Below are 12,311 nucleotides of genomic sequence, written 5' to 3' on the forward strand. Positions count from 1 at the left end.
AGACAACGCAAAAAAACGCACGTAGATGGTTTTACCGAAGGTGCGATGTGATGTTATGGACACTTAAGCTAGTTTATTATTATTATTGGTAGTAGTATCATTGATAAAAACGACACGTAGGAACTGTATATCATCTTTTTCATATTTATTACCTAATAAATTCTACAATATTTCAAGATCAGCGTATTTTGAAGTTTCCTTATTGGGTAGTTTATTTAGATAGAATCATAAAATTCATTACATGATATTTTTCTGGACATCTTTGCTATTTTAAGAGTTTTTTTTTTTTTCTTTCTTTAAATACTAATTTGGAATTGCCAAAAGTGAAAGCCTGTATGTTGCGTCAATAGATAAGAATTTTCATATTATTCATGCTCTTTTTACGATAGTTATACTGCAATTTTATAGTTTATAGTAGTCTTGAAGATGCTGCATCATTAACATGAAGTCCACACGTGCACTTTTAACAATATTACGTAGCAGGCCCGTATTCTGGTATTCTACGTCCCTGGTCCCAAGAAAATTTTGCGCCTGTCCCCCTATTCGTATTCACGTTCACGCCTACATTTAATCATCAGTAACAGGGCGTGACATATAGAACCAAATGCACGGGTTACACTGGCTGCCAATAAGCATAACCTCTGCTCCTTCTAGCACCAGTGTAGTAGAAAAAAAAGTCGCACTGTTGAACTAACATTGTTTTCAGTATAGATCTTCCTCAGATTTCTCTCTCGTGGATGGCTTTTTTTTTCCTCCTTCGGAGTCTGGACCTTTGCATAAATAAATACGGGCCTGTTTTGTAAGTGATCTGCTTGAACATGTTTCAGTTGATTGGGCACAGAGAAGAGTTATCTGATTCATTGCAAATTATAAAGATTGTAATGTTGCCCCTTCATGAAGTCTTTAATTGTAAGCTTCTTTTTTTTTTTTTTTTGGGGGGGGGGGGGTATTTAAGGGAAAACTTAGGTATATTTTACAAGACGATTTGTAGCCGTAAACTATATCCTCGTCCGTATAGCTGTGTAATACATTAGTCCAATGCAGTGCTTAAGGTTTGAAACTTTCATTTATCAAAATAAATTGAATAGATATCCCGAAGAGAGAATGAGAGGATTAAAAATAAATAAATAAATAAATAAGTAAATATTTATCAGGAATTGCGAATTACTTACCAGATATTGTGTGAAAAAACACAGTCTCACACATACTGAAAGAGGTATACAATATGTCCATTTGCTAAGCTCTTTATCAGGAGTAGAGTGGTCCCGCGTAGTATCAAGAGTAGTGGTCCCGCGTAGCGTAGTCGCGAACGCTCTTGCCTTCGATGCGAGTGGTCTCGAGTTCGATTCCCAGTGGGGTCACTCGGTCGAAAAAGTGTAAAACGCGAGGTAGGTACCACCCTAAATTAGATTTTCCTGGATTTTCCTCATTCACACCAGGCAAATGCCGGGGTGGTACCTACCTTATAGGCCCCAGGCCACTTCCTTTCTTCCTTCCCTTTTCCCGAATAGTGTGCTCCCCGTAGGACGTGATTCCTCAAACGTGACGGGCTAAATGTCTTTATATGTCGAAAGCCCAGAAATCTAAATCCTAAATCCCTTTATCAGGAGTAGAAGTAGGGAGAAAAGACGGAAAATTTAAATAGCAGACAAGCAGCCGTGAAGCGTTCAGGTGGACGACACCATCTTTGAATGTAGTCTCACGTAATAGTGTAGCATTCTCTCAACCTTCAGTCTCGCTATACTATCACGTGATACTGCATTCAAAGATGAAGGTGCTGACTTGGACACTACATTCATAGCTATTTATTGTCTATTTAATTTTTATATAGTTAATAGCCGACTCTTTCGTTATGAGTATATGAAATTGTTTTCTCTGCAGTAATTCTTCATTGTTATGAACACAAAAGGCCGGCCAGAGTGTTTAGAGACTGCGAGTGCATATGAATATCTCATGACGTTAAAACAGAATATGCTCTACATGCTCGCTGTTATTCGTAATATTTCTTCAAACGTTCCATTTGTTTCTTTGAATTATCTTCATCATATGAGGACCTATAGCAATCATGTATTCGTAATATTCTCCCCATCCGAAGTTTAACAACATGCACGTCAAATTAAAAAAAAAAAATCCTATGGCAGCGTTGGCGGGGTTTAGATCAGGCGACCATGATGTTCTTTTACGAGACCTTCCGTATCCAACACCTCGGAAATATTATCATTTAACCAACATTACACGTTTTTTGCGTGATGAAATAGTATCGTATCTAGCATAATCCGCTCAGGATAGTAGTCGATCGTATCAAGTGCTGGTAGAATTTCATTACTCAATATACGGAGATTTTTCTGCCCAGAATCTCTAATTCAAGAAAAGAGCTAATGATAAGCCGTCCATGTACTACATTACATCATTCTGTGAATTTTGGAACCCTTCCTGTTGGTCTAGTGGTTAGTGCGTGCGACTTTGGTTCGGTCCCCGGTGGAATAATATAAGTATGTGAACGTAGTAACTGTTGTTCGGATTTCACCTTGGATTGTAGGTCCACGACTCATACAACCTCGGTGCTGAAAAGGGACGCGAACTTCAACAGACATCATCATCAAATTTTGAATAGATTTTGTGTCTGTGAATCAGTAGGAGTTTATTTTGACCAGTACCTAAAAATTTGTTTGTTGATTTGTATGGCAACCCGAAAGTTTGCCTCGTCAGAAACAGCACTTCCTCCATGTAAGAAAGATTTCCTTGGATTTAGCACTTTTTTTCTTCGAAACTTAAATTTAAATGATAGCCTTAATGTGATTATAATTACTTTCTTCAATCGCATTTCTCAGTGAACACTAGTTTCAGAATTGGCTTAAAATATGTATTTACCAAGAGATTTCCAGAATAGGTTAATGGAAGGGATTTAAGTCCCTGAGGATACTCATTTAAATGAAAGTTTAATGATATAAATAAGTAGGATTATTTATTTATTTCATAAATGTTTGAAGCCCTCATTCACGTAGGATATGCCCTTTAACCATAATGATATGATAAGAACCAATTTGAGGAAGCTACTACCTGTGTGTATGCGTTTTAAATGCGTCAACCGTTTTCCCATGATGCGATCATAAACAACAGATAACGTCGATTTTATTTTTCATACTTTCTCTATGCAAGTCAGTATTGAAATTGGAAATACTAATCAATTTGTACCACTTCTGGGTTTAGTAGAGTGTTAGTGTGGAGATGATATATTTTCTTAAGACCTAGAATCAATTTCAAGAAACCTCTGGTCGCTATTTATTTCCGTTTCTGTTGTTTGGTGGTCAACATTGGCTGGTAAATTTTTTATCACTTCCGGTTTTCGTACAGATGGTAATATGGATGTAGATAGTGTCATGGGATGCAATCGATACCAAAAACTCGTTATCTCTGTTCGTTTTTGGTCTATGGATTTCAATACTGAAACAGGAGGTATAGTACCACCACTTCCGGTTTTAGTACATTGCTACCGATGGATATTATATCTTTTCTTAACACGCTGAGATGGTTCCAAAATATTGATTGTCGCTGTTACCCTTTTTGTATGGTGATCAACGCTGAAAACGGAAGTACTAGAAAAGTTTTACAACTTCCGGTTATAGTAGAGTAACTCGAGTGGTGATGATATTCTATCTTGACGTTGAATCGATTTCAAAAAGCAAATTGCCGCTTTTTATTATGGTTTTCATTCTATGACTAATAATGTCAAGACCGAAAACTGTTGATTTGTATCACTTCTAATTTGATAGTTATCGGAGGGAATGGAATATGTTCTTGGGACGCATAACCGATTTTAAGAAAACACTTCTCGATATATTTCACCATATTTGCTCTATGGAAAAATCAATATTTAAATCGGAAGTACTACTAAATTTCAACCACTTCCGGTTTTGGTAAAGTGTTACAGATGGCTATGGTACGTTTTCTTGAGATGCGGAATCGATTATTATTATTATTATTATTATTATTATTATTATTATTATTATTATTTTAATTGAAGATCTGAAGATTGTGAAAACGTGTTACAGAAGCGTTTGGATTCGGATTGATTTTATTTTATTGTTTGTTCGTTTTCATTTCAACGTATCTTTTCAGCATCAGTGGCTATATGAGACGTAGATAATTTGTGGGGTCCGAAGCATAATACTCTCATTGGAAGTCGAGTCAGTCTCTAGCTTCAAAAGAAACGACACAAATCATTTATTCGCGAAAAAGAATTCTTGATTCTACCATAACAACAAGTAATATGAAGATTGCTTAGTAGAAATGACCGGGAATGAGGCTAGGATCTTCCAAATATGAATTAAGCACTGCGGAAGTGTTGGTGTATCAGAGTTTGAAGAGAGCTAGTTATACAATTTCGTAACCTAATATAAAGATACCTTAATAGGAATGACTAGGAATCAGTCTAGACTATCCCAAATATGAATGAAGCATTGCGGAAGTATTGGGGTGTCAAAGTTTGAAGGGAGTTAACCATAGAATATGTAACTAAAATTTAGAATACAAATTGCTTGACGCGAAAGGGTTAATGTTAAAAGTTTTATTGTGTCTCCTGGAAGCAAAGTCTTGGATTTCAGGGTCTGCAGTGGTCGTCACACATAAGTACAACTCAACTTGACTCTGACCCAGAGTACAAGCCTGTACTGCGAGAAGCCAACTACTCTGACGACGATACGTGGCAACCAAAAACTTCCAAGCCTACAAAGCAGAAGAAGAAAAAGGTATTGATAACATTGTGGAGATGTTTCAAAGTCCATAACCAAGATGATTATTTTCTTGTTTGTAGTTGCGATGCAAATATATTCGGTCTGTATTTGTTCTGCATCCACAAGTTATTTTAATACTTTCTTCTGCTTTATAGAAGCTAAGTTAACCAAAATGCTTTTGTCTTTATGTTACGTTTGTGAATGTGATTATTGCTTTTTGCGGAGAATAGCCGCTCTTATTGATGCATGTAAACTAAAATAATTGGAAGTGTTATACAGAGTGGCCAGAAAATCCCTTTACACCTTCACTTATTTCACCTCTTCAATAATAATGCTCGATAATACATGCAATTATTTGTCCAGAACGTCCGTATGTGCACCTCCATTATCCCTGCACAGCTTGATATGCCTCTATGTCCTACTTACCTGCTTTAGCAGCTGCGGCGTCAGAAGCTGGCAGGTTTCAAGCACACTTGCCCGCAGGGCATCATTATCGACGTACCGCTTCTTCTTGATGTGATTTAATGATACCCCACTGGCGTTGCGGTATAGTTTCGTTATTGTATTTCCCTTCATGGACCCATACACTTGTCATTTAGCGCTCCTTCAAAGTGAAGTCACTGGTATGTACCTTTGTTGTCCAGTTAATACCTAACAAGCAAGACAGTGAACTGGTCCATGCACAAACTTTATTCTCGTCCCTCCGCGGGCGGTCACGTGACAGTTATGCAGCAATCACGTTGTAATTCACGTCAGGAGTACTATTGACATATCAGTGATTAGGATGCGAGCTTCAGATTTTAAATATACATCTTACATTGTTACAGTCATTAAGTTCGTGTGTAAAGGGACTTTCTGTCCTCCCTGTATAATATGCATGTTTCTGAAAAGTAACATTTAACAATCATAATGACTTCCTTCAAATGCTCTAGAGGGATTCGTTGATATGACTTGTTAATAATTACGTATAATTAATTATTTGGTGATATTGGAGGATATTTCTTTATGAATAAGTTTTAAGAATGTTTAGTATCATATATTTTTTTTTTATTTCTAAAGAATTTTATTGGTTATTTATATATTTATTGATTTGATTTACATTATACGTAGTTGATACTGTTATGATGCTTGTTCAAGTATCTACGTAAAGCATGCCAAGTAGAAAATAACCAGCATGCAACCTACATAAACATGAGGGTAACTGGCTTCTAAGTTTTAGTTTCTAAGTTTCTGAGTTTTCCTTGTTCCAAGAACCAGTGCTCATGTCACTTTAGCAAAAATATCTATATGTGTTACATTAAAGGAGAATATGTTTATAAATGCGTGAAACTCCTATTCTAAAAATTGTAGGTATTATATTAGATCGAGAGCTGGTAGACTTAAGTCCTTCGAGGTTTGTGCCAGAAAGCATTAGTTTAGTTGAGTGTTTATATTGTTTTAATTCACTTTGAGACTCGAAGTCAAAGAGTAGAATATACTGTAAGAAATATTAATCTATAATCAAGAGATACGAAGAGATAAACTCGAGTGTCAAATCTTTTGGGTCCCTTTGTCATACTTACAGGTTCCATGTATTCATAATGCAGCTAGCAAGAATGGATGAGATATTCGATACATGACTTCATAGATTACAATATCTAGTTTGCTAATACATACATTGATACTAGCACAATAATTTAAAGAACTTAAATTTGAATGTATTGTTATATGTGAATTTCTTGGGGGGGGGGGGGGATTCCTTTTACAACAGTTTGAAACTGGAATAGGAAATGAAAAAAAAAAAAGTTGAAATATTTTTATGCAATTAATGAAACAAGGAATACTTTCTGAACAGACATACATTGGCACTCTTGATGTTTGGGTAACATAGCTGCTGATGCATCGACATAAGCTGGAGACGACAGTTCGATTCAAAGCCCAGTTGTGTATTTTTCACTTTGTATGAAATAGCTTGTTACCGGTTCAGTATTTGATGCATATAATTCAGTTACGTTGTTAGAATTTTCTGGGGTAAAGGACTGTTGCAAGTTATGAACGTTAAGAGACATAACCGAAAATAAAGGAAAATAATGGTACGTTATAGGGATAGGACAGACTATTTTTTTTTACGAAAGTTTTTTGTTTTCGTGATTACGGAATGTTAGTAGTCAGGGCACAAATAATGCAAGATTATGTAAAATTCGAACAGTCGGTCTGGTTCTATGGTAAGCTTGTACGTATTAGCAAAATCTAAGGCTTTCTTTAGATAGTATATGACAGTTAGTTTTAGAAGGACCTATCAGACGAGTTGTGCAGTTTATGTTCTAAAGAACGGATCTCTGGACTGGTGAAAAAATGAAGTTGGCTGTTTTGCTACTTACTGCTTAATATAGCTTAGAAAAGAGGACCCACATAAAAGTAGCCCGCCCGGGTAATACCTGATTATCATGCTGGGGTACTTTTATGTGGGCCACCCTGTATAATACTATAATTTCAACAAAAAGTTATGTCACTTGGTCAAATTTATATATAATCTCCATAGAATGCTTATTTTAAAAGAATTTGCTTATCTTGAGAGTTTGTTTTAGGTGGAATCAAGCAAGCAGCCATATCATCGAAAGAAGAAGGACTCTGATTCAGGAAGTGAGAAATATGGACCAAAAGATTCTCCTCGTCAGTGTTACGGGCCAGGTTGTGTCGAAATTGCGAGACCAGGAAGCAAATATTGTAGTGATGATTGTGGTATTAAATTAGCAACTAGCCGCATTTATCAGGTAAATAATTAGTTTGTACAATTATCATAATTAATAGTTCATAAATGACGGAATAAGTATTAAATATCTTGTGGAAAAAAATAAGAGCGAAAAAACTGACCACTAGACTAATAGACAATCAAACATTGGCCTTTCTCTACTAGAGCCGACAGCATTTTACTTGAAGACTACAAATTGCTTGTTCGGAGACGATTTTGAGTGAGAATCTCTGCTAATTAAACGATTAATAATTTATTTTTTCTATATATAAAATTTGTGTATATATTTGAATAAATGGGTACGGTCGCCCATATAAACTTAATAAGCTTTTTAAATTTCTCCTGTTATTTTATTATTTTTTTTAACAACACATAATTGGTTCCTCAACGAACTTACAACAAAGTCCTCAACGGAAAAGAGGAAGATAGATTGTTATAATCCCGAATTTTATAGAACTTTTGGAAACAATCTAATACGTTTTTGAACTATATATATATATATATATATATTAGGGGCTTCGCTAAGTGCATCTCCTCACCCTGACGTCTTTGAAAAAACAATGAAGAATATCAAAAATTTAGAAAGTGAACCAGATAGTATTTACAAAATACTATTATATGAAGGAGTATCGTAAAGTTTTAATTATCATAGTAAGAAATCAGGATACAGGGATTGTTGTGATTTATAGTTGTTAAGCCCTCTCTGTGTAATCACCGCTCAGATTTACAATTCTCTCCCAGCGTTCCTTCACTTTAAAATACCGTCATTGTAGAAGTCTGCACATTATGCTTTAAACCACTCTTCCGCCTCACGATTAACGTCATTTGTGTTGTCAAAATAGCGACCATGCAACGTATTCTTCATTGGAAGAAAATTCACTGGATGCGAGGTCTGGAGAATAAGGTGGATGCTGCAACACCTGGAAGCCATACGCCCTTGCTTTGTCGAGAGCAGCTTGAGATGAATGAGCTGGCGCTTCTGAAAAGGTGTCAGCAAACGAGAAATCCAGTGTACAGATACGTTAGACATATGAATTTCGTCATGGATAATTTTCCACACACTACATAACTGAGACCAGTCTCATTCATAATCGTTTGGATGATTACACGTCTGTCTTCTAAGATTAAACACTCCACTTTCTTCACAGTGGCCGCATCGTCCATCAGGGGTGGTCTTTCAGGTCTTTAGTCGTCTGTGAGGTACATATGACAACTTTGGAATTTCCTTTTCCCCTTTATAATGGTGTCATAACGTGGACAATCATCGCCATACACAGCCTTCATCTCGTCATGAATTTGTCTGGTATTATTAACCTTCAAACGCAGGAACTTGATCACACTGGAGCCTCAATCTTACCCATGTTGCTCTTCGGTCACTTTTGGCACACCCTGTAAAAACATAACAATCATCAGGAGCTAATTTCCGTAACATCATGCACATAACAACCAAACATAATACTGACAAAATTTCATCATCATACCGTAATAACTTCCTGGTGATTATTAAAACTTTACGATACCCCCTCGTATTTTCAAGACCTTCGTATAATGTATAAATTTGAGTAGTCAGTAATTAAGACGTCATAGACTGCGCATCCAAATACTTAGTCTATAACACAGCGTTTCCCAACCGGTGTGCCGCGGCACACTGGTGTGCCGTGAATGGGCCGCTGGTGTGCCGCGGGGAAATCGTAAGAAAATTATTAATTCTATAAAAATCAAATTGCAAGACATAAGGGAAAATGTATATTTGTATTTCACATTAATATGAACCTCTACTGTGAATCTACAATTTTAAGTTTCATACCGTGTTACTCTTGTATACAATTTTAATGTTGAAAAAAGTAGTTATCATTGTTGTGACTATTGTTGCTCCTTTATTGTTGCAGACTATTTCGTAACTTGAAATTTTAAAATATCATTCAAGCCTTTCGACAAAGTAAACATGCATACGAATTACCTACATTTGTGTCTTAAAGCTCAAGAGATTTGTTTATCTGTTCGTTATTTAGTTATCTATCTTCTTAGTGAAAGGTTGGATACATTTTTCAAAAAAAAAAAAAAAAAAAAAAAAACGTAGTTTTGCAAACCTGAGTCCAATATTTCATTGAATTGTTTTCTATTTTTAAATTAGAGTGAAAAGAAGCATAATGATTAACCACGGGGGAAAACCAGTGTTCGAGCTTTCTTTCCTGTGAGAAGGAGATCAGTAATCAGAAAAAAAATACCACGGTATTTACAAATAATATCTATGAGTGTGCCGCGAGAATTCTAGTTACACCCGTAGTGTGCCGCAAGTTGAAAAAGGTTGGGAAACGCTGAACAAAAGGTTTGGAAACAGTTATTAGTTTATTCAATAGCATTGTGCACGTACTACCTGGTTTCCTTTTCCATTGCCCTTGAATTATTCACTAACATTCACAAAAGCGGAAGTGAATTTAGCAAAGTGTCTCAAAGCAAGAATGGTTGAAGATGTACAAGATTTGATTTTCGAGTATTTCTCAGTTTGCATACTAATTGCCAGTGTGCGAATTAGATAATCTATATTGGGGGGGATAAAATTAGGCCAAAGGACATAGTCTGAAGGTTCAAATTTCAAAATGAGACAATAAATGCCTTACCCCCCTATATATATATATATATATATATATATATATATATATATGTGTGTGTGTGTGTGTGTGTGTGACATCTGTAATAAATAAGAGATTTATTAATTTAATAAATCTACCGACAATAACTATACACACATATATTGTCTGACATACACACACACCCCACTAAACCTTTCTGAACATGTTTTAATGTTGTACTCACTCTTGTCCCCGTAGCTCTCTAAGGTTTATTTAGTTAATAATTTGGCTCGAGCGATAGCCATGATCACAAGCATATGTTAATTTTTCCACTCATATTGAAAGCTTCCACTTTACAATTATACATACAGATTGCGAAAAGAAACCTACTTCAGTCTTGTGAAAACCACTAAAATTATCAGTTAAACCGGACATTTTTTTTTTTTTTTTTTAAAGAAAATCTAGATATTAGCCTATCAAATAAGAAATAGATTGTTGCTGGTCCCGATTTCTCACATCAAGGTCAAATCGAAGACCAAATATTTAAAATCTCTCAATTCAAATTTCGAGCTTGTGCTTCTACTTACCGCTAAAGCTGTGCTCATCACGACTTTTTTTTCTCCAAATATCGATTCCGTGATGGGCACGAAAAGTCAGCACTTAAAAATTACTTTACTGTTAGGTTGAAGATGAGTTGATTCACTATGGGCTACGTTATTCAAATAAAGTAAAACATTACATTGAAGTTTTTCAGACAACATTAATTGCGTGGACAGCAAACTGTACAGCGAAAAGATGGAAAAATGAAGGGTTAACTTTTAAAAAAAACCCGCTCCAGTTGAAATGCTTATACAGACACGGACAATGACACGGAAAACCAGTCGTATTAACAAATGCTGAAACAAATCTTGAATTATTCGCTTATTCACCTAAAAATCACCTTCATTAACATGTCTGCTCACTAGGAGCGTATCCCCCAGCGTGTACGTTAACATATACTTACGAGAGAATACCTACCTATATCTCAGATTTTGAGTACAGTTTCAAAAGTTCATTTGCGTAAACTGTAAAAGCAGTGATTACTATGCTAATTATCACAAATTAAATGCAACTTTTGAGTTTCATACACACAACCTACTAGGGAATGAAGACCATGTGCTAACAAAGAGTACACTGGAAAATGAAATAACATGTTATAACAAAAATTAAAATAAGATGATAATCGATACAAATATAGAGGATGAATATGACATATCCGAACTTCGCCAAGTATGGTAGAAGAAGCTATTTGTTTACTTCTTCTTGGCCAACCGCTAAGAACATTTATAAATCTATATGTGGCTTTGTTATACGCAATTACTACATTCATATTCACAAACGATGACGAACTGAAGGGTACGAAGGTACAGTTGCAAGTAACAACCGTAGTCATAATAATATAGTTCTACTAAACAACGTTGAAAATAGTGGGTAATTAGGTGGTAAGTAGAAATGACCAAAACTGAACAGTTTACATCGATCATTTCGAAATACAGCTAGAAGATTAAATTTACAAGAAATAACAAAAATCAGTGAAATTTGGAGTTATACTAAGCATAGTTTGAGGGGGAAATCGAGCATCCCCGCCTGGGATACTTCAGCTGACTTCTTTGGGGGGGAACAAAATGTGATTGAGGGGGAAAATCCCCCTCATCCCCCCCGGTAATTCGCACCCTGCTAATTGCAATAAAATCTGGAGAACATAAGAGTATTTTGAAGCAAAAGCTATATATATTTTTATCACCTATTTTTAATGAATGTTACCCATATATCAATTTGTATTTTATAAATAATTTTTGGAATATAAAATCATTGTATATAGTAATTAACACTTGCGGACGAACAACGGAACAAACTCTGCTGAGGAAATGTAAAAGAGGAAAGAATTCAAAAGGTTTCAGCTCATTTTGCATCATCTAGGACGGTCTGTGCATGTGCCCCTTTGTTCCACTTAACTTCGTACAAACAGAAAGATTAGAATCATTACGGAGACTATCTATCTATCTATATATCTGTATCTATATATATATCTATATCTATCTATCTATATATATATATATATATATATATATTTATTTCTAACCAATATCTCGACGTTCCACTGACAATCCCAGTTTTGTTCAGTTTGGCGCTTATCCTGTTGTTCGTCCGAAGGCTTCAATTCTCTGCAGCGCTTTTCAGTTGAGAAGGTACATAAAAACAGTAACCAATGATACGCAAGATCTAGCGCAGTAT

The 12,311-nt window shown here is 35.5% G+C and overlaps 1 protein-coding gene across 4 annotated transcripts in view; it reads left to right on the top strand.

The window, feature by feature from the left end:
- Window positions 1-12,311, top strand: part of LOC145693862 (CXXC-type zinc finger protein 1-like) — a 149,094-nt gene that overhangs the window by 112,696 nt on the left and 24,087 nt on the right. For 3 of the 4 annotated variants that reach the window (XM_081770052.1, XM_081770061.1, XM_081770056.1), the window contains 2 exons: window positions 4,605-4,748; window positions 7,301-7,486. In XM_081770052.1, the coding sequence (XP_081626178.1) occupies window positions 4,605-4,748; window positions 7,301-7,486 (330 nt within the window). The remainder of the gene's footprint in view (window positions 1-4,604; window positions 4,749-7,300; window positions 7,487-12,311) is intronic. The other variant, XM_081770053.1, reaches the window with a different exon arrangement.

This window comes from Thermobia domestica, chromosome 1 (genome assembly GCF_964235325.1).
Source record: "Thermobia domestica chromosome 1, izTheDome1.hap1.1, whole genome shotgun sequence".
Classification (NCBI taxonomy): Eukaryota; Metazoa; Arthropoda; class Insecta; order Zygentoma; family Lepismatidae; genus Thermobia; species Thermobia domestica.